Source organism: Populus alba, chromosome 10 (genome assembly GCF_005239225.2).
Source record: "Populus alba chromosome 10, ASM523922v2, whole genome shotgun sequence".
NCBI classification, from domain to species: Eukaryota; Viridiplantae; Streptophyta; class Magnoliopsida; order Malpighiales; family Salicaceae; genus Populus; species Populus alba.
This window is the reverse complement of record NC_133293.1, coordinates 7,491,865-7,515,780: the sequence shown is the minus strand read 5'-3', so window position 1 is coordinate 7,515,780 and position 23,916 is coordinate 7,491,865. Positions and strand designations below refer to the sequence as shown.

Genomic DNA, 23,916 nt, shown 5'->3' with positions numbered 1-23,916 from the left:
CTCTTGGCTGCTAACTCCGCTTTATCATCCTCGAATCCTCCCCTTTTGCTTTCCAACTCTATATATTTCTTATTCAAATCCTTATACCTCTTAATCCTATCCATTAGTTCGAATTGCACTTGCACAAATTTTTTCTTGGTAATATTTTGCACTTTCTTGGCAATCGCTAAAGTCCATCTCCATTGCTTCAAGTTCAGAACAACTTTGCATCCAATCCAAACTCAACCCTTTAAGCTCCTTCTCACTCCTTCCCCTAGCAATCTTCTCCTCAACCAACTTTAACTCAAGCTTGGTTATTTTTTGCATCTCTAGACTGTATTTTGCTCATCTAGAAATGTTCTCCTTTTATCATCTTCTAGCATCATTCCTTCCAACGTCGCCTTGTCCTTTCTGCTCTTGCTCAACTCTATCCTTAGTTTGTCCACTTGCCTTCTCAATTCACCGTTAACCCTCTTTCTTTTGAGGGGTTCCTCTATGGTTTGAGGAGATTTGACTTCTACACGAGGCATGGCTGAAGCAGCTAAATCATCTTCAATATTAACCTCTTTTTCCCTTAATAGGCTCCTCTATAGCGCAAGGCATGGCTGAAGCAGCTGAGGCTCTCCATTTTACATATCCTTCGCTCACACTTGGATCTCTCAAACCTTCTATTTCCACCAACACTAGATGCTTCCAATCTTGTTTGATGATCTCCAAAACTTCTTTTGCCATGGGATCTTTGAACAGACCAAAGAATTGAGCAATTCCCATAGTTCTGGGAACAAACTGTATGCCCCCGAATTGTCTTACCACTAAAGTCGGAGCATAACTCACATAACCCGTAATCCCCACCAATGGTACCCAATGCCTTTGTCCACAACTCATTAGGACCTTCGTTGTTGTTACCCATGGTGCTCTCCATTTAAAATCGCTATTAGGTAAACCTTCCAATTTATCAACCCAACCCTGGTTGTCTAGATCTCCCCATTCTTCTTCTTCCACAATCTTTAGGGGTTTTTTGAGTGAACCACCAAAAAATTATTGAAAACAGGTTTCTTTGTTTCGATATGGCTCACCATCCAAATATACAACAGTTGCGTGCAGCATCTCATTGCTCCTTTTCCAGCTTTTCTACAATGGTTAAGTGTCAAAAAATGTTTTCGGCTAAGATAGCAACCACTGGATTGATCTGTGTGTTCTCATTACTTCCACATAAGCAGCGGCGGCCTCCAAGCTTACTAAACCAGTCTGACTTGGGAACAACACAAGGCCAAATATACCTAAGGCAATCAATCTCTCTTTTTCTACTTCTGACTCTTTTTCCAACTCTAGCATCCTCCATTTCAAACCGGTGCCATTCTTTTTCCAGAAACTTTTCCAAGTTGGAGATTCTGAGCAGTTTTGACAGCTCAGGGATGATCTTGTCGGATCTCAAAGGAGAATAAATCCGATACAGGTCATTCGGAAACTCGGTCAACAATCCATATTCCTCAATCGTTGGGGCACAAGTCCACGCTTCCAAAGGAGAAACATCGGTATTCTGGATCCCAAAAATGAACTAAGGCTCGCACAGCTGGGCTTAAAACTTCTACCTTTGCGATTTCCATCAAACGTCCGTATTTCCTAAAAAATGCATCTTTATCCACATTCTGAAAATGAGTCGTTAACTTGTTCACCTCATTCAATATGCAATTCAAGTTCTTGATTGGCGACATCTTCTTAGCATCGCTTCTAAGGCAGTCTCCTTCAATCAATTGTGACAGTTCAGAATTCTTTCCATACTCTATGGAAGGTTTGGTGATGGTCATTTCGTTCACAAATCCTGCAATTCAAAATGCATGGGGGGTTAGTCTTGTTTCGATGCAAAAGATTTATATCGGAACATACACCCTAAGGATAGGTTCTAGTTCTTTTACGTGAGACATAGGGTAGGTTTATTACTAGGTCTCTAAAAGAGGGTCTCTTGCTGTTCCAGTGATCACCCTCGTAAAGGCGATATGGAGGTCCAGCAGATAGTGGGATGGCACGTGTACCAATCACTATCAGTCTAAACACTCAGCAAAGAGTTGGGGTTTACACAAACTTAAGCCTTGACTCAAGTCATAAGGCAAGCTGCTAGTCCCCCACTTAAACTTAGAGTTACATGTGTGTGCCCTCCAAAACATAATAATAATAATAAAGTGATGCATGACTATGGCATGTATTATAGAATGTAAAGATATATGCTAAAGCTTTTAAACAAAACATCATAAGAAAACAAAAACCAATAACATATAACATAAACAAACAAACAAAAACAAACAAATCAAGCTTAGTCCTAACATCCCCAGTGGAGTCGCCATTCTGTCACACCCCGTACAAAAAATTTATGAAGGCACGACATCGGCTGGCGATTTTCGTTGTGTTCTAAGGATTTGGTTCTTTGGAGTCGCCACCTAGTATTTGGTCACTAGGAACCCTAACTGGTCTTTCAGAAATTCTAAGGCAAGGGACTGGTTGCGTAAAGGGAAGGTACTAGCACCCCTAATACGCCCTACCTAAGGTAAGCTGCTTGGTGTTTGGTTTGCTCTATAGTCTATGGTGTTGGTGTTTTCTAATCCCGTCAACTCGTAAATCGCAAGGAAAAGAGAATAAAAAGAACGAAGAAAATTTCACAATTCCTAAAAAAAATTACTTTTCACGGCTCGTAAACCGTGGAGAAAAAAAATAATTTTGAAAATATTCTCGATTGCAGCCAAAGCTTCTTTCAAACATGTGCGTTGATTTATTACTCCCGATAATATTTTTGGATGTTCGTCCTTTTAAGGATTTCTTCATCCAAACATTAGCGTGAACAATAATCACAACTTCTTCTCCCAAAATAAGATTTTTTATAGTTTTTTGGAATATTGGCCAATACCCTTTGGAGTTTTACAAACGGGTTGTAAAATCCACAAATGCAAAAAAATGATTTTTGTGTTTAAGAAATCTATGCGAAAACACATTTTCAAAGCTTCCAATATTTTTTTTTTATAAAAAGAACATTCAAAACATGCTAGTGTATTGGCCGTATGCATGAAAACAAAAACATTTTTTTTTTTTTACGAAAACAGGTGTTTTTTTTAAAATACTGAAATTATATCCCCATAGTATAAAAAAAACAAATCAATATATACCAAGAACAAACAATATATTTTTTTTTACTTTTCAAATTTTTTTATTTTTTATATTTTTTTTATTTTTTAGAAAAACAAAAAAAAATAATATATACACACACATGCATAATATAATAATATAATAATATATATATAATATATTAAATGGGCTGGGCCGGCCCAATTAATTGGGCCGGACTCCAGCCCCAAAAGACGTTGGGCCGGACTCGGCCCAACAGTGTCTTGTCTTCTGGGCCGGACCGGCCCGGACCCGCAATCTGGGCCAGACCGGCCCAGCCCCAAATCATTGGGCCAGACCCTGTCTGGCCCAAAAGAAAAAAAAAAAGAAATGAACGGGGGGGGAATTATTTTCCCCCCATGCCTCCTGCATGCAGAAACGATTCTGCATGCAGGAGGCCAAACCACGCCGGCCTCACAATAAAATGCAGGGGGGTCAGGATGGCATACCTGGCGCGGCGGAGACGGTGGCTTGCTGGCGGTGCTGCGGTGGAGCGGCTCGTGGATGGCGGTTTAGGGCGGCGTTGCTGCTGTTTCAGTGGCGAAAAATTCTTCCTCCTCCCTTCTCCTTCGTTTTTTTTCGTTCTCAGTGGCTGTCGGTTCTTGGTTTGGTTTTGGGTTTTTTTTTTTTTTTTGGTTTCGGTTTCTTTCTTCTTGGTTTGTTTCTGCTCTTCTCTCTCTATTCGGGTCGTTCTCTCTCCTTCTCTCTCCCGGTCCTCTCTCTCTCAACTGTCTCGGTTTTTTGTTTTTTTTTTTTTTCGGGTCACTCCATCGGTCCTCCTCCCTCTTCTCACTCTGCTTCTTCTCTATTTATAGGCAATATCGGGGCATGCATGGGGGAACAAGGCGTGCTGGTCGGCAGGCGCCGCTGCCAAGGCGCTTCTCTCGGGTTCGGTGGCGCGGCGGGTGGTCGGCCAGCGGCTTCGGCTTCGGGGGTCCCAAAGTGTGGGGCGTCGGGCCATGGCACGTGAGGAGAGAGGCGGGGACAAAAACCCCGGTTTTCCTCTCCTCTGCTACGCCTGCGGGGGGGGAAGAAGAAGAGAAACAGTGCCGTTCAAAACGGCACCGTTTGGTCTTTTTTTTTTTTTTTTTTTTTTTAAAAAAAAAAAAAAAAAACGCATGAAACGGCGTCGTTTTGGAGAAAACGCGCCGTTTCATTTAAATTTGGCGCCAGAAATGCGCCAACGTTCACATCAGTCCCCCAATTATTTTTTTGTTCCTTTCAATTACGTCCCTGACAATTTCGGTCTTGTCCGCCAAGTTGGCCGCCTTTTCCACTTTGGTCCTTGGCCTCTAAATTATGCAATTTAGCCCTCAATTGATCAATAAACTTCCAATTTCTTCAATTAGGCCCCTCAATCAACTCCAAACAGCCCCCCTATCTTTGCGCCTTTTCCAAATTGGTCCCTGGTTTCGGATTTTCACAATTAAACCCCTAATTGGCCATTAAACTTCAATATTTATGCAATTAAACCCCTGATTTGACTTAATAAATTCCTAAAAATCATAATTTGGCCCCAGGACTTTAATTTCTTTAATTTAAAGCCCAAATTGACTTAAAAAATCAATTTTCTTGCAAACAAATCCCCTATAAATCCAATAAAAAAACAATTAAACCCATAAACATCCAAATTTGGGCTTCTCTCCTCAAAATTCAAAATTTTCTTCTCAATAGGGTTCTCATCCTTCAAGAATATTTTGTCAAAAATCCAATCTTTGTATCTTTATACTCCTTGACCAATTTTCTGACCCTTTTCCGAGCGCTTCTGCCTCTTGTCCTTTTTCTAACCTTCTTTGGCTATCTATTTTATTTTTTTACGGGGACCCAAAAATGGGTTACAACAATCTAGAAAATATAGGGAGACAATAAATTCTTGTTTTTTTTTTCCTTCAATCTTCAGAGCCTCCCCTGCTCTCTCTCTTCTCTTTTTTTCATCTTCGTCTCACCTGTATTTATAGGCAAAAAACAAGGGAGAGAGAGGCCGGGGTGGCTATTGTGCTTCCGCCCCTCCATCACCCAAGGGACACATCTCCTCCCTTTTCTTTAACACGTGGAAGGCTTCAGGCAAGTGGAGGTCCTTGGTCGGCGTCTTTGTGATGCTTTTTAAAGGAAGAAAGTCGGTGAAAATAGGGGGAGAAAAATCTTCTTCTTCCCCTACTTCGCGTGTCCAGGGGAAGAAGAAGACCCATAATGCTGTTCAAAACGGCACCATCTGGGTCTATTTTTTTTTTCGTGAACAGTGAATGAAACGACATCATTTTGGACAAAACGCACCGTTTCATTTAAAAGGAAAAGGTAGCAAAAACGTGTCAGAGTTCACATTGGACCTCAATTGTAATTTTGATTGTAAAAATCAATTCAATTGCATCCCTGCCAAATTCAATTGTCGAGCCTGAAGTTGGCTTTTTTTTCACATTGATCCTTGGTCTTGAATTTATGCAATTCGACCCTTAATTGAGCAATAAACTTCTAATTTCTTCATTTGGCCCCTGATTCGGTTTAATTGTAGCCCCTCTATTTAAGTGTGTTTTTCTCCTTGGTTTTGGATTTCTTCAATTAAGTCCCTAATTGGCCATCAAATTTCAATATATATACAATTAAGCCGCCCTGATTTGACCAAATTAACTCTTAAAAAATATAATTTGATCCCAAAACTTTAATTTCTTCTAATCAAAGCCTAAATTGACTTCAAAATCAATTTTTCTTGCAATCAAACCCTCCATAAATTCAATTAAACCTTCACTAAAATTTAATTGAGTCCATAAACAACTGATTTTTGGACTTTTTTTCCTCAAATTGAATTTTCTTTGTCAATTGAGCTCTAAACAGTCAACAAAATACCGTTAAATTTCAATATTTGTATTTTAGAACCTCCTGAACCAATTTTTGACCATTTTCTTAGCGTTCTGGCATCCTTTTTTCACTATTATATTTTTTTGATAATATTTTTTATTTTTTTGTATTTTCCGAAGATAGAAAAAATATGAATTGGGGAATAACTCAAAAATAGGTTATGATATTTTCCTCCCTCTTTACAATGCTTACAACCGAAATCTCGCAAGAGGTTTTAGATAGTAAGCTTCGTAAAGAAGAAAAAGAAAAACGATCACATTATCTTGGGCAACCTGCTCCTTTTAAAGAAAATTGATTTGTTTTCACAAGCGACTTACCTACACATATTTAAAGTGGTCTATTTTCATAGGCGACCAGCCCATATATTCACGCTTATCCTGGTCTGTTTTCATAAACGACCTGTCTACAAATACTCAAAGTGCTTCTATTCCATCACCTAATGCAGTGTCCATGAAAACAACTAGGTTCTTGAAGGTGAGACTTGGAGAGCCTACCCATATAGGTTTCGCCCACCCAAAATCAGCTTCATACAAAGGAAACCTGCACAAGCTTGTGAAGTTAAAAGAAACCACTTCACCTCTGAGAAATCTTGCAGCTTGTTTTGTTGGATTTACAAATGGTAAGGCACGTTGCATTGCAGCATGTTCTTTTCCACAAGCTGCACCAACCAATTTCAAGCAACCTCTTCTTCGTGCATTAAATGGAGGGTTTGACAAATTCAAGACGTTCTTTTAAATGAATTGAGATATTCCTATTTTCTTGGAAACATAATCATATATTTGTTAAATTTAAAATATTAAATTTAAATTGAATAGGCAAGATTCAGTTTATAATATATATAAACGGTAACAATTTAAAACGTAATCTTTATTATTTTATTTTTCTCCAATAATTCAGATTATTTAATTCAAAATGAATAGCTAAATTTGAATTAAACATAATCGAACGGACATGTAGGATCCAAATCTCTTTTCAACAGGTCCCTTTTGATTTTCATCCTTTGCCATTTTCTATGTAGCGAGTTCTTTCTTCTTCTTCTTTTATTTTAATTTGTTGAATTTACATACTAAATTAATAATTAATACATCGAAAAACCTTTATAATATTATTACCAGATTGATTCAACACAGTCGAAACCACACCATAAGTACCAACCCTAATTAGGAAAGTACTTACCAATATACTAATAACGATATGTAATTAATGTAGTCTGCTTAACATTTGGTTGGTACAATATACTGAAGCAGCTCCTCATCCTCTTCGAATTTGGCCATGTCTTCCTCCTTCAAGTGCACAAGTGCTTCTATTCCATCACCAGATGCAGTGTCCATGAAAACAACTAGGTTCTTGAAGGTGAGACTTGGAGAGCCTACCCATATAGGTTTCGCCCACCCAAAATCAGCTTCATACAAAGGAAACCTGCACAAGCTTGTGAAGTTCAAAGAAATCACCTCACCTCTGAGAAATCTTGCGGCTTGCTCTTTGATGAAGCCCAAGTGCTCACCGCCCTTTTGAAGTTTCTTCACGTATTCTTTGTCAATTTTACCAATTGAGTCTCTGATCTGACTAACAAGATTGTAGTTTTCCTCGCCACTATCAATGGATGGAATTGTGAATGCAATCCGATAGTAGTTTCCGAAGGAGTATTCTGGGAGCGGAGGTTCCATCCTCGAGCGCAGGTTCACTGCATGAACCATGGAGTAAATTCTTTCGGGTGTTGATTCTACTTTAGTGGCAGCTGTGAAGCGTTGCCATATGAATACTGACAAGGCCTCAACACGTGATGGTGGTCGCTGATTTTCCAAGCTTCCACTTGCAGGACTGCATTTTTCTTTTAGCTTCTCTATTGAAGAGGAGCGGAACACGAACCTTTTTGTCACAACATCTTCTTTAGTGATACCAGTGGCTGGTTTAAACCCTGATATGTTGATAGGTGGGAAGAGAGTTGCAGAGATATACTCTGGTCTTGATATATGATCTGCTTCTCCACGAGCAGTGGCAGCCCAATATTTGATAAACGTGAAAAGTGATGATGCATCTCCAACTTTGTGTGAGATGCACAGACCAATAACAATTCCACCACACTCAAAGATGTTGTACTGGATGCCTAGAGGCAGTTCTTCAGCATCATCTAGTGCAAATGGGGTCAACTTGTTGAGTTCACTAGGATCTGGATTCTCAACAACTTGTGGAAGTCGGCACTTGACTTCTGCCTGGAAAAATGGAATGCCCTCATCGTTGCACTCTACGAAAAGGTTGTCCTTAATACGTCCGGCTAAGGGATAGTAAAGGTTTAAGACCTCAGACAAGGATTGCTTGAGCTGGTTAGGTTTCTCTATGTTGTTGATCTTCACATCACCGTCTGCTGGATAGAAGAGGAGCAGAGGGTTATAGGTCGGGGGAGAGATTTGATCAAGAAAGGAGAGCTGGTAATGGCGAAGGTGATCTGGGGTCGGAGAAGATGGCTTGATGATCTCGTTGGAGATTACTTCAATTTCAATCTTCATTTCAGCTACTAATTAACTTGGTCGTTTCCCAAAAGTTTGTGTAGTTATCAATTGTGTATTTGGAATTCTACCTTCGTTGCGAAGCTCTTATATAGAGCTGCTTCTGCCATGAAAATTGCACAAGAATAACCATCCACCAACTGTGGTTCGTGGGCCATGCGTGCGTGCTTGGAGGTAAGTTGATTTGTTCCCTACCTCAATGCGCATAAAAGGCTTTAATTCTAAAAGAAGTGAGGAAAAAGTTTTCCCATGAATATATAAATTTCAGTGTTTCAATCAAGGTAAATATTTAGGTCATGTTCTATATGATTAATTTAAGTACGTAGTTAATTCATTAACTTCTTTATTTAAGAACACAAGTCATAAATATATTTATTTTAATTTCAGAATTTTATTTTTATCAAAAGCCGAGATTTTTAGTTTTGAACTTGAAGATTTTGATTACATATACTACATTTCTTTTAATTTTAAAAAATCAGTTTCAAATAATTTTTTATCAAACATATTTATAATTTAAAGTCCTTTTAACTCATTTTTATCATAAATTATTTATAAGAAACAACTCTTTAATCATGCCATATTAGTCTTTGAGGTATAAAGAATAAGAGATAGATACCCTCATCACCAATCTAGAAAAAAAACATTCTATAATTTATATATCATCACATATTTGGATCGATAGAGTCGCCCCACTCACATCGAAGCCACAATTTAGAAAACATTAACAAATAAAGCTAATTGGGGGGTAAATCATATGTCATCAACTTCAATATGAGAGATCTCCAACTGAATATATCTCATCTCCTAATTTCGTAAAATAATGAAATATATATATGGTAGAGATGAGGTCTTTTTCATTATGATAGGGCAACATACACTTCCTTTCGAAACTGGAAAAAATCATGTTGAAAATCTTTGATTAAGAGAAGCAAGAAAGAACGTGATAGGGCCAAGGGGGGAACAAGAAAGATTATGATAGGGCAGAGGTGTCACTATTCAAATAAACGTACGGTACAAGGTTTCTTATTTTACAGAATTTATTATATTCACTCCATCCCTGACTCTAACTTGTGGTGATTATCATATATATATATATATATATATATATATATATATATATATATATATATATATATATGTCAAATTGGAATATTAAAAGAGATTTTCCAAAATGTTTGAATACAGGATGTCAGCCATGTCTCAAGGCATGATAAATTAAAAAATATTGTTTGAATTGATCTCTTACCTGCTCCTCTTATTCTTCTGCTAGAATTCCTTTGTCCTCCTTGTCAAGAACTTGTGCTGGACCAATAAAATTAAAACGGTGAAGAACTATACTGGAAGTTTGAAGATTATGTCCTGAAATTCGGTTCTTTGTATTAACATATACATGCTTATCATTCCTTCCATCCACCCAAAATGTGAATGTCCACGCTATCCAACCACTCGAGTTTTTAATACTAAATAGCATATTGGCGCCTTTGTAGCAAGTCAATATTTTTTAAAAAAATTATATCAAAAAAATATTAAAATAATAAAGAATGTTTTAAATATTTTGTGTCTAGCAGTCATAATAGACCTAAGCGACTTGGATTTGGCGGCGATGCAAAACCCAAGAGTCTACCCTTGCTAGACCCAAGCAAACAACAAACAAACGGAGAACAATTATGTACTTTAATTGTTAGGAGAGAAAAAAAAAAAGAAAAAGAAAAAACACATACAAATTGATCACTGGCTACAATCCAATCATGATCTGTTTACATGCACTGCCCCATATGGAAGAGGGCATGTTTACGTATCTATCTAGACAACATATGACCAGATTTGGCCTCTAGAAGGCGTCTCATGCGCCTTTTTAATGGCTTGGGTGCCACCTATTTGTTGAGACATGTGGATCACTCGCCACAGCTTTTTGAATAAAAAAATAGAAAAGACAACGTGAAAATACTAAATCGTTCTCCATGATCTTTTTAATTAAACACAATATCCATGTAAATTTTACTATTACAATCTACAATAATCTGTATGTGGAACTACAGTGAAATCCCCACGTCACTTAACTTTTTTCTTTTTCTTTTTCTTTTTTTATAATAGACCTATGGTTATAAAATTTAGCATAGTGCAGTGAGTCGATTTGATAATCCAAGTCTAACCCGTGCCAAGCTGGTAAGAAAAAATCGATCGTTTTCTCACCGAAACAATGTCAGAAACGATATTTTAGGGGTTAAGCCTTAGGCTAAATTGACACTTAGGCCATGTTTGTTTCCCGGAAAGTAGTTTTCGGAAAACCATTTTCCAAACTTTTCTGTGTTTGTTTGTCATTAAAAAAATTAGTCAACGGAAAACATTTTCCGATCAACGAAAAATACTTTTAAGTCAATTTTAGTCAAAGAAAAATTTGGCTTGGTTTTCAAGAAAATGTTTTCCTTTTAGCTGTGTTTGTTTTCCCGGAAATCACTTTCCAAACTTGTGTTTGTTTGCCATTAGAAAAGTTGGTCAATGAAAAACTCTTTCCAGTAAAAGCAAAATTTAGCTTGATTTTCAAGAAAGTGTTTTCCTGAAAAATTTGGGTGGGAAATACTTTCCAGAAGTTGTGAAAAAAATTAGAAATATCATTATTTGCTAATTATATCAAATTTGATCCTCAAACTTTTGATTGCTATATATATATTTTTTGTTTTGAATATTTATTTTTCAATTTTATCTCTTAAAATTGTATTTTTATATTAACTTTGATCCTTATTTTTATAATTGCTATTTGCTTTTTTCTTATCATTTTTTTATTGAAATTTTTTATCTATCAAATTTGGTCCTCGTTCTTTCGATTGTTACTTATTTTATTTGAAATAATTTATAAAATATTGATTATTATTATTTTAATTTCTTCATCTTTCATTTTTTTTTTTTTAGATTTGATCTCTATTATTTTGATTATTATTTATTTTATTTGAGATAATTTATGAAATTATATATTTTTTTTCAATTTCATTCTCACTCAACTTTTTTAATTTATAAAATTTATTCCTCATTATTTTAATAAACTTGAGAAAAATAAAATATTAATACGTTATTTTCCAGCTTATTTTCCATGATATAACCAAATACTGGAAAGTGTTTTCCAACTTTTTCTATTACACTACCAAACATCGGAAAATACTTTCTCGGAATTCACTTTCCTCGAAATTCACTTTCCAAAAAAAAACTACCTTCCAGCAAACAAACGGGGCCTAGATAAAGTCTTTTGTTGTTACCTCATAATGTCGGGCTGACATTTCATGCTTTGGATCTTGGGAATCTCAACGAACCAATCTAGGAGACTATATAACTGGATAACGATCCAATTTATGTGTAGGTTGAGAGTCAAGAGTACTCGTAGTATTTTTTCAATTACCAGCACAAAATAATTTTTTTAAAATAAAAAGATTGATATAAGTTTTAAGATAGTTATTATATATTTCCCAGGTTTCTTTGTCAGTTCAGAATTGATGGGTCATTATTTTAAAACCATACCTTTTTATATTTTTAAAAGACATTGTTTTAAATAAAAAAAAATAAAAAAAAGTTATTAAAGCTGAATTGACCGAGTTTTACTTAGGTCTTACATATTTGAAAAACAACCTATTCATGTATTAAAAATATGAGTTTTACAAATTTAATCTATCATAATTTTTTAAAAAATATAAAGATTGAAAAAAAATTTAATATGATATTATATTTGTTAGAAATTAAATTAGTGAATCACTATTCCAAAACTACATTACTTTATTTTTTAAAAAATATCTTATTTTAAATAAAAAATTTAAAAATAATATTGAAGTTAAGTTCGATCCAATAATTAGATATTTTATATCTTCATTTTAAGCTACGACCTTAATTTAATATGATCACATCTCTTTTTTAAACTTAACTAGATTAATTTTACTCATCCATAAAACTTCTGATAAGTTATTCATATAATATGTTTAGGTAAAATTCTTATCTAATTATTAGAGTTGAGCTTGATCTAACGACTGATTATATATTTCATATTTTTATTTTAGGCCACTTCTCTTAAGTACAGCCTTTCGTGCTTACTTGAAGAAACTACGGAAAGCTACTGCGGACGCACCACTTCTCGATTATATATATATATATATATGGATCAAGAAGTATATATCCCTTGGAGGTCATGAGTTGATTTTCGTATTAATTAAACCATACACAAGCCAAAAGGAAGAAAAATAATATTGTAGAGGTTAGGAGATGAAAGGGCCGCTTAATGCATTCAAGTAACAGATTTTCTCCCCCCTTCTTTCCCTTGTTTCTTCTTATTTCATTTTCTTTTTACGATGTGCATCATTTTTCTATTCTCGGGACCATAGCTATTCCAGCTTATTATCCTAACTAGTTGATTATTTAGGACTTAGGAAGAAGGTTTTGATCTTCTTCTCTTGCAAATCATGATCTAGTGCTTTTCTGATTGTAGGGTTTTTCAAGATTTGAGAACATTCTTTTGGTGTTTCCCATTTTGGATATATTCATAATATTGTGCATGTTGGATTGAATTGGATGGTATATATTTTCATCTTAATTCGTTTTGTGTTAGAAAATAATATAACTTATATCTTAAAACTTCACCTAACAATTTAAATTTTTAAATTGAAATGGTTCATTGACATGGCATAAAAGCCTTAATGACTAAGTGATCACGAGTTTAAATCTTATTAACCATGTTTATTTGATAAAAATTAGACATAAAGTCGTATGAACTTATATAAGTTAATTTCAAGTTTTAAAAAATTTCATTTCAAAAGATATATTAGAGAATAATAAATTGAGATGACTTTTTAAGAGTTCGATGAGTTCAAAGTTTTGTGTTTGAATCTAGTATTGCCTGTTTTGATTCTACGATGATATATTTTTAAATATATTTTTACATTACTTTATAAGAATACATTTAAATATGGCTCTAGCTAATCGAGTATCAAGAAAATCATCTTAATATAAAAAAAATTAAAGTATTAAATAAAATCACACAATATATTTAATTTTAACATGCTCGTATTTTTTTTTTAACCTAATTAAATCTATGTCACTCATTCATAAACTATTTATTAGGTCATTTATATAGTATGGTTAGGCTAGATTCTCATCTAATTGTGTTTGATCATTGTTGGTTATTGGGTTAGGCCTGGTTCGCCTATGATGGATGAGTATAGTCCAAGTTATTAGAAAAGTTACTAAATGAAGTAACCATCTTCTCTAATCATATATAAAGGGACATAACCCACATGAAATGATAACTTTTTATTATTGAAAGAACATAGTTCCCTCTTTCTCTTCTCCCTTCTTGACTCTCTATATTAACTTGACAAGATTTACAAAGACGTTTATACTGTGGAATATCACTTTGATTCTAGTAATTGAAGTGACACTGAAGTAATTGATCCAAAAGTAAGAAAGTGAATTCTCACAAGTAAATTTTCCTTTTCCGATCTACATTGATATCAGAGCCATGGTTTTTAATATTGTTTTTATGCAGTATATCTATTATTACATGAACAATAGATGTAAATTTTGTGTTAAAAGATTACTTCCATTGAGAATTTTGAATTTACAAAATTTTATGAAGTAATTTAGTTATGAATTTGTTTTTTCCATAATTAATTAGGAAAAACTTTATGTATGGTAGTTGTATAATTTTATTATCAATTCATGTGTGAATTGATGATGGAAATGGAGATTAAAAACTGTCATTTTCATTTTCAACTGAAAGTAGCCAATTGGACTTTCACAATTAATTAACTGTTATTTAAGATAATAATAATAATAAAATAACCACCCGAAAGAACAAATCTTTTCAAAGATGTTTAACTGTCATTCAGAAGTTAATATTGTCATTGGTACTTGGTAGTCAATTAGGATTGCCAAATGGCAGTTAATTAACTGTCATTTGACCGTTATTAAAAAAAAAAAAAAAAAACCAAATGAAACACATCTTTTAGAAAAAATGTGTTCAAGATAAAGTTAAACACAAAGATGTGTACATATATTAACTTTCATTCGGCAGTTGATAAATATTAATGTTGTCAATATATACACACATATTTTAAAAGATTTGTGGCAGTTAATATATATTAATATTAAGAATAATATTAAGACAATTAATATTTTTTTTGTTAATATAAATTGTCAAATTATGGAGTAATTTATTTATTGCTAAAATAAATTGCTTAATTTTTGTATTTTTTTTAAATGATACATGCTTTAATTAAATATTAAGTATAATATTTATGTGCTTTTGGAATATTTTATTATAGTGGATATGTAACAACAAATTGATCATTTATTGAGCTATGCCTTTAATCTTGTTTGTCGCACCCGACATCGCGGCGGCCCTAAAAAATTAATTCTCTTGAATTATGGAAAAAGAACAGATTCCTGGCATCCGGTTCTTTTAAGGAAAAATGTCTTGTTTGAGGAGTCGCCACCTAGTATTATGGTCACTAGGAACCCTAACTAGTCAACAGAGATTCTATGGCTTGGGATTGGTTACGTAAAAGGGAAGATATTATCACCCCTTAAACGTTCTGCCTAAGGCAGACTGCATTGTTGGTTTTGTCTTAAATTACTAAATATTTATTAATTTATGCTATGATGATTTGTTTATAATATTCCTGACTCTGGCGTCAGTGAATATTCGAGCTCGAATAATTCCAACTCTGGCGTTGATAAAAATTCGTAGCTAAAAAACAATTAGATCAATATTCTTTATTTCCTACTCTAGCACCAGTGAACAAATAAAAATAAATTTATTTTTATGCATGCATATTTTTTATTTTTCTAGCTAAATAAAATAAAATACAACGAATAAAAATAATATAAATTTAAACCGGTATTTTTATTCCTGACTCTGGCGTCAGTTAATAAACCAATAAATTTACATTATTTTTATTCATGGTACACATTTTTTTATTTTTTTTACCCTTTTTTATTTTTCTGTTTTTTTATTTTTTTTATTTTTTTGGGGCTGGGCCCAGCTTAGCCCATATGGGCTGGGCTAAACCCAGCCAGCCCAGCCCATTCACTAGCCCAAGCCAATGACCCGGCTGGGCCACACTAGGCACGCGTGATCTAAATCACGCGTGGATGGCCCTGTTATTGAATTAAAAACAGACGGCGAAAATGAAATGAGACAAAGCGAGGGAAACAGAGCAGAAGACTTGCCCGGTTCGTTTGCAGGGGATTTGCGCGTGATTGCTGAGGACGAAGCTTCTGCCTTCGAATTTCTTCTTACTCCTTCTGCTTTTCACGTTGTATTCCTTTCCTGCGTCTCTATTTCGGTTTATTCTTCTTCGTTTCTTTTGCACTGTTTTCAGAACAAAGTCTCTTCTCTCTCTCGGTCAGTTTCGTTTTTTGTTGTTTTAGGCCAGTATTGGTGAGGGAAAGGTTCACTTCTGGTCTGGGGTTTAACCAGAAAACTTGGGAATCTCGCTGGTTTACTTGTATCTGTCTTGTTTCGGGTTTGTTTCCTCTCTCTCTCTCTCTCTCTAACCAGCCTCTGTCTCCTGCGTCTTATGCCTTTTCTCCTTTGTCTGTGAGTTCAGTGGTAGGGGGGGAAGGGGTGCAACCGTGGTCGCGGCTAGCACTAGAAGAAGGCGACGATGAAGGTGCAGTAGCTAGCCAAAATTTGTTCTCTCCTCTGTATAACCTCCCTCCCTCTGTTCGTTGCTTTTTTTCTTAATCTCCCGTTCGTGGCTTTTTCTTTCGTCTTCCCTCTCCCCCTTGTTTCTCTGCCCAGTCTTCTCCGTTTAAGACAAAGACGATGGTGGTAACAGCACGAGGTGCTGCTGGTTGATGGAGGAAGCTGCTGGGGATGAAGGTCTTCCACTGCTGCTCACGGTGCAGAAATCATTGCTGCTAATGTGAAATGGCGCAACTATGGAAGAACTGTTGTCGCTACACTCAATGGAATCAGCAACGGTTGGCCTAGCTCATGAGCTGTGAGGGAGACGCTTGGTGAAGTCTAATGAAGCTCGCGGTGCTAGTCTGGTCTCCACTGGCTTTTCGGTTCTGCTCCTTCCCCCCCTTGGGTCTCTCCTTCGTTGCTTTTTTTTTCTTCACCTCCTCTGTTTCTATGAGTAGAAACAGAGGAAACAAAGTCTGGTTTTTTTTTTTCGTGTCCTTTCCGGTCTCCCTCTCTGCCTTTTCTTCTCCCCCTTCTGCTTTCTTTCTCTGGCTACTTATAGCCAGAGAAAGCCATGCCGTTACCTAGATAATAAAGTGATTGTTATTGCAGGAGTAATGGCAATGCATCGTTGGACATCCGTTTCTTTTGGTTTAGTGAACGGAAGAAGATGATGGGTTCTCTTTGAAACGATGTCGTTCAATTGTTAATGGCCATTTGCGTTTTCATCCTTGAAGTTTTGAAATTTTCGTAAGCAAAACCCTGGATAAACTTTAATTGGACCCCTGTATTTCAGCGCTTAAAACAGTCCTTGGCCTCTAACCTGTTGTAATTTTGCCCTCCAATTAACCCAAACTTTGGTAATTCTTCAATTAAGTCCCTGATTTCATTAATTAAATTAATTCCAAGCCAATTAAGTCCAAAAACTTATCAATTCTCCAATTAAACCCTTGATTGGATTAATTAAATTAATTTTCAAGCTTAATTAAGTCTCAAAACTTATCAATTCTCCAATTAAACCCTTAATTTGATTAATTAAATTAATTTCAAGCTTAATTAAGTCTCAAAACTTATCAATTCTTCCATTAAGCCCTTAATTGGATTAATTCCAAAGTTTGATTAAACCCCAAAACTTCCAACCATGATGCCCTTAACCCAAATTTTAATTCATTCTTCATTTATTTCATTTTACTTTTTTTCATCATCATTATTTTTTTATCATCATTTTTTATCCTTTTCAATAAATAAAATAATAATAATAAAAAAATAAGAATGGTCAAAAATTAAGTTATGACATTGTTTACAAAATTTGAGAGCACATTGATTATATGTATCATTGGATGTTAATCGTTCTCAATTCTCTGCCTGAGGAATGGATGTCGGTGTAACCATCATTGGAATATAGGTTAGAATCCTTAGATTTCAAAAATCTCGCAAATAAAATGCTACTTGAGAAGGAATGTTAGTATGCTAAAAAGGTTATACGATGCACTGGAAGAAGTGCAGGTCGTTTGGATACTGCTGCTAAATTCATTCCATAATTTGAGCAAAATAAACTTGAAGAAGATGACTTTGCTGTAACTTTTCTTTGTTTTGTTGGATTTACAAATGGTAAGGCAAATTGCATTGCAGGCGCATGTTCTTTCTTCCGCAAGCTGCACCAACCAATTTCAAGCAATTAACCACTTCTTCGTGCATCAAATGGAGGGTTTGACAAATTCAAGACATTCTTTAAATGAATTGAGATATTCTATTTTCTTGGAAACATAATAAAATATTAAATTTAAATTGAATAGACAAGATTCAGTTTATAGTATATATAAACGGTAACAATTTAAAACATAATCTTTATTGTTTTATTTTTCTCCCATAATTCAGATTATTTAATTCAAAATGAACAGCTAAATTTGAAACATAATCTATGTTGCGAGTTCTTTCTTCTTCTTCTTTTATTTTAATTTGTTGAATTTACATCAAAAAGCTTATAATATTACCCAGATTGATTCAACAAAGTCGAAACCACCATAATTAAGGACCAAACCTAATTAGGAAAGTACTTACCAATATACTAATAACGATATGTAATTAATGTAGTCTGCTTAACATTTGGTTGGTACAATATACTGAAGCAGCTCCTCATCCTCTTCGAATTTGGCCATGTCTTCCTCCTTCAAGTGCACAAGTGCTTCTATTCCATCACCAGATGCAGTGTCCATGAAAATAACTAGGTTCTTGAAGGTGAGACTTGGAGAGCCTACCCATATAGGTTTCGCCCACCCAAAATCAGCTTCATACAAAGGAAACCTGCACAAGCTTGTGAAGTTCAAATAAATCACCTCAACTCTGAGAAATCTTGCGGCTCGTTCTTTGATGAAGCCCAAGTGTTCACTGCCCTTTTGAAGTTTCTTCACGTATTCTTTGTCAATTTTACCAATTGAGTCTCTGATCTGACTAACAAGATTGTCGTTTTCCTCGCCAGTATCAATGGATGAGATTGTGAATGCAATCCGATAGTAGTTTCCGAAGGAGTATTCTGGGAGCGGAGGTTCACTGCATGAACCATGGAGTAAATTCTTTCAGGTTTTGATTCTACTTTAGTGGCAGCTGTGAAGCGTTGCCATATGAATACTGACAAGGCCTCAACACGAGATGGTGGTCGCTGATTTTCCAAGCTTCCACTTGCAGGACTGCATTTTTCTTTTAGCAGCTCTATTGAAGAGGAGCGGAACACGAACCTTTTCGTCACAACATCTTCTTTAGTGATACCAGTGGCTGGTTTAAACCCTGATATGTTGATAGGTGGGAAGAGAGTTGCAGAGATAAAGTCTGGTCTTGATATATGATCTGCTTCTCCACGAGCAGTGGCAGCCCAATATTTGATAAACGTGAACAGTGATGATGCATCTCCAACTTTGTGTGAGATGCACAGACCAATAACAATTCCACCACACTCAAAGATGCTGTACTGGATGCCTAGAGGGAGTTCTTCAGCATCATCTAGAGCAAATGGGATCAACTTGTTGAGTTCACTAGGTTCTGGATTCTCAACAACTTGTGGAAGTCGGCACTTGACTTCTGCCTGGAAAAATGGAATGCCCTCATCGTTGCACTCTACGAAAAGGTTGTCCTTAATACGTCCGGCTAAGGGATAGTAAAGGTTTAAGATCTCAGACAAGGATTGCTTGAGCTGGTTAGGTTTCTCTATGTTGTTGATCTTCACATCACCGTCTGCTGGATAGAAGAGGAGCAGAGGGTTATAGGTCGGGGGAGAGATTTGATCTGGGGTCGGAGAAGATGGCTTGATGATCTCGTTGGAGATTACTTCAATTTCAATCTTCATTTCAGCTACTAATTAACTTGGTCGTTTCCCAAAAGTTTGTGTAGTTATCAATTGTGTATTTGGAATTGTACCTTCGTTGCGAAGCTCTTATATAGAGCTGCTTCTGCCATGAAAATTGGACAAGAAAAACCATCCACCAACTGTGGTTCGTGGGCCATGCGTGCGTGCTTGGAGGTAAGTTGATTTGTTCCGTACTTCATTGCGCATAAAAGGCTTTAATTCTAAAAGAAGAGAGGAAAAAGTTTCCCATGAATATAAAAATTTCAGTGTTGATGGCTTGTTTAAGATTCAATCAAGCTAAATATTTTGGTCATGTTCTATATGATTAATCTAAGTACGTAGTTCATTAACTTCTTATTTAAGAACACAAGTCATAATTAATATATTTATTTTAACTTAAATCAGAATTTTATTTTTATCAAAAGCTGAGATTTTTAGTTTTTAACTTGTACTACATTTCTTTTAATTTTAAAAAATCAGCTTCAAATCATTTTTTATACTACCAAATATTTGCTTAATAAAAACGGATTTACCGACGGAATATTTATATCAGTAATTTGAGGTCGAAATTACCAACGGATCTTTTTCCATCCGTAATTCAGTCGGTAACTACCGACAAAAACTATTCGTCGGTAGTTACCAACTGAATTACGGATGGAAACTTCAGAATTTAAAAAAAAAGACGGGTCGTTGACGTGAAGGTTTTGGCGAGATGGTTTTTTTCGATTGAATCACCGACGGATTCAAAATGGCAGGCCCATCAATTTTTTTATTTTTTTATTAACTTCAAATTAATATGTTTTTGGTGTTTTCAAATCATTTTGATGTGCTGATATCAAAAATATTTTTTAAAAAAATAAAAAATATCACTTTCATGCATTTTGATATAAAAAATTATTTAAAAAGCAATTACAACCACACTACTAAACAATTAAAGGATTGATGTTGAGTATGAGTTCGCGACACTTGGCATGCTGGTCTCTAAACACCTCAGGCCCAGGTATATATGTGCAGAGAGGATGTAGCTATATATATATATATCCCTTGGAGGTCATGAGTTGATTTTCGTATTAATTAAACCATATACAAGCCAAAAGGAAGAAAAATAATATTGGAGAGGTTAGGAGAGGAAAGGGCCGCTTAATACATTCAAGTAACAGCTCCCCTCCCCCCCCTCTCTTCCTTGTTTCTTCTTATTTCATTTTTCTTTTTACGATGTGCATCATTTTTCTATTCCGGGGACAATAGCTTCCAGCTTATTAATTATCTTAAATAGTTGATTATTTAGGACTTAGGAGGAAGGTTTTGATCTTCTTCTCTTCCAAATCATGATCTAGTGTTTGTCTGATAGTAGGGTTTTTCAAGATTTGAGAACATTCTTTTGTTATGTTTCCCATTTTGGATACATTCATAATATTTGGATTGAATTGGATGATATACATTTTCACCTTAATTCATTTTATGTTAGAAAATAATATAAATCATATCTTAAAATTCATCTAACAATTTAAATTTTTAAATTGAAATGGTTTATTGACATGGTATGAAAGCTTTAATGACCACATGATCACGAGTTTAAATCTTATTATTCATGTTTATTTAATAAATATTAAATATAAAGTCATATAGACTTATATAAGTTAATTTTAAGTTTAAAAAATTTTCATTTCAAAAAATATATTAAAGAATAATAAATTGAGATGACTTTTTAAGAGCTCAATGAATTTAAAGTTTTGTGATTGAATCTAGTATTGCCTGTTTTGATTCTACGCAGGTAATATATATATGTTTTCCTTGCCGGCGGTAACAGCTGCAATTGCATATGTGACTTGACTAGCGTTGCTTTTACCAATATTTTAAACCTTGTTGAAATCATAGAGCAAATTAATGTGGTAGGAACGTGGTTCTTGTTTGTTTTTCAAAGTGTTTTTCACTTAAAAAAGCATATTAATAATATTTTTTTATTTTTTAAAAATTATTTTTGAGAACAGTACATCAAAATGATTTGAAAACATCAAAAATATATTAATTTAAAATAAATTAAAAAATAAAAAAAATTTAAATTTTTTCAGAAATGATTTTAAAAAGCACTCCCAAACATTAAGTGAGTTATCCTGTGGCTTTGAAGAAAGCCAAACAGACTCCATCCACCTTTTTTAACGAGCTTCCTTCTACCATGCATGCCTTCTTTAGAAACAGCTTCTTAATCATTTTCCATGCGTCTGCCAGCATTATGCTCTCATCTTTTAGGATGCTAACACATAAAATAGGACATTACTTTATAATAATACATTTAAATATGGCTCTAGCTAATCGAGTATTCAAAAAAACCATTTTAATATAAAAAATTAAAGTGTTAAATAAAATCATATAATGTTAAAAAATAATATAAATCATATTTTTAGAATGAGATAATTCTTTAATATAGTATTAAAATTTTAATGATTATTTTTTTCTTCAAAAAAGTATATAAAATAAAAACAAGATTATGTTTATCCCCATTAAACTAAGCCCAATCACATATCCAGGGTTTACACTAGATCTTATGTTTTTCTTTTTCTTTTTAGGTTTTTTTTTTCCTTTTTCTTTTCTTCTTTTCTTTGTCTTCTATCCCTATATATGATGGATTTCTTACACTGCGATGAATGTTTTTTTTTTTTTTCCAAATTTTTGATGATTTGAAGCTCAGAATATTCGACTGTAATGATTTCCCCCCCCCCCAAAAAAAAAGTTTTAGTTTATCTATCGTGCTTAGTCAATTTTGATATTTTCTTTTGTTTTATTTCCTATGATGGATTTCTTTGGCTGCCACGAATTGTTTTCAAAATTTTGATGATTTGAAGTCAGACAATTCTCCGATTGTAATGATATTTAAAAAATAAAAAATAAAAGAGTTGTTGATGGATTGTTGAAAAATGGTAATATTGGTTGTTCCTTTCTCTTATAGTTTTTTGTTTTTAATCATGAGAAATCAATATTTGGCAAGGTTAATTTTGGCTTTGATTTTCATTTTCTCTTACATAAAATCTCTTTTATATATTTTATTGCAAACCTCATCGAAAGAAATTCTATAACTTGATCCAATTAAGTTCTTTGCGATCTTCTTCATCTAACAAGAACAAGACAAGAGAATGCTATGGACAAGTGAAATATTACATGGAAAATGAAAAAATACTTTGATTTGATAAATAAAATTAAAAGTATAATGTTGATTTTTTCGTGTATTTTCCCACTTGCCAAAAAATAGGTATAATGATATGTTAATTATTTGCTGAAGTTGATATATATATATATATATATATATATATATATATAAGATTCCATCATGCATTTGTTGTTAATATATGATTGATTGATGGTGTATATTTTCATGTCATGTGAAATTCAGACCAATTTATTAAAATATTTTTTTATTAAAATAATATTTTTATATTTTTAAAAAATATATATAATTAAAATTAAATTAGTTGCTAATTTAAATCGTTAATTTTAATAGAATTAAATCTTATAATTATGTATATTAGTGTATTTAATATTATGATAACTTTTAGGAATATAATTTAAAAAATAAGTTAAAAAATATATAAATTATAGATTTTTCTCAAATACAAGTATTTATCATGATTCAAGATGAAATTTTCAATGAAAATTAAGAAAGTTATGGTAAATGTAAAAGTATTCATAAAAGCAAAACCTTAAAAAAAAAACCCAAGAACTTGATTGTGTTTTTCTAGGATTAACATTGATGGTTAGCATCAAGGTTGTTAAAATCACGATTTTAATACGGCAAAGAAAATGCAATACAAAGCTCGAATCATAAAAATGGATTGTAAAATTGTAAAATCGTAAGGAATTTTAAAATACATTAACAAAAAATTCATGCCTCAAATAAAAATTCATACATAGTTCAAGCACCTTAAAATACATGCTTAAAATAAAAATGCATACATAGTTCAAGCATCTTAAAATACATGTATCTTTAAATAACTTTTTATTAGCTAATAATTAACAAACTTAAATCAAACAATCTGCTTGTGTGTCATGTAAACTAAAACCAGTTTTAGTGCCTTCATCTTCCTCATTATTCCTCAGACATTCATCAATATCAATACCATCAAGAAGATTATTAGTGTCACTACTAGTACCAACACCAATATTATGAACATTAGTGCTACCACTAGTACCAACACCAATATCATCAATTTGAATCTCCAAATCATCTTCAGTACCATGACTCTCCATTTCAACATCATTAGGAATTTCTTCTTCATCACTTTCATCTTCATTACCATTTTTTCTTCGTTTTGCACTATCAAAAGTACCATGCAAATCAATGTTCAAATGTTTTTCTCCCTTGGTTATCCAATCATCATCAGATGAAAGATCATCTTCTACACCAAAATCATCAGCATGCTTTT

The 23,916-nt window shown here is 33.9% G+C and overlaps 1 protein-coding gene and 1 pseudogene across 1 annotated transcript; both read right to left on the bottom strand.

The window, feature by feature from the left end:
- Window positions 1-7,092: 7,092 nt before the first annotated feature.
- LOC118033504 (stemmadenine O-acetyltransferase) lies at window positions 7,093-8,570 on the bottom strand. The gene has a single exon (XM_035038513.2). It carries the CDS (start codon window positions 8,490-8,492, stop codon window positions 7,200-7,202), a length of 1,293 nt encoding a protein of 430 aa, XP_034894404.1. The 5' UTR covers window positions 8,493-8,570; the 3' UTR covers window positions 7,093-7,199.
- A 9,596-nt stretch (window positions 8,571-18,166) lies between these two features.
- LOC118033505 (stemmadenine O-acetyltransferase-like) lies at window positions 18,167-19,539 on the bottom strand (annotated as a pseudogene).
- Window positions 19,540-23,916: the final 4,377 nt, after the last annotated feature.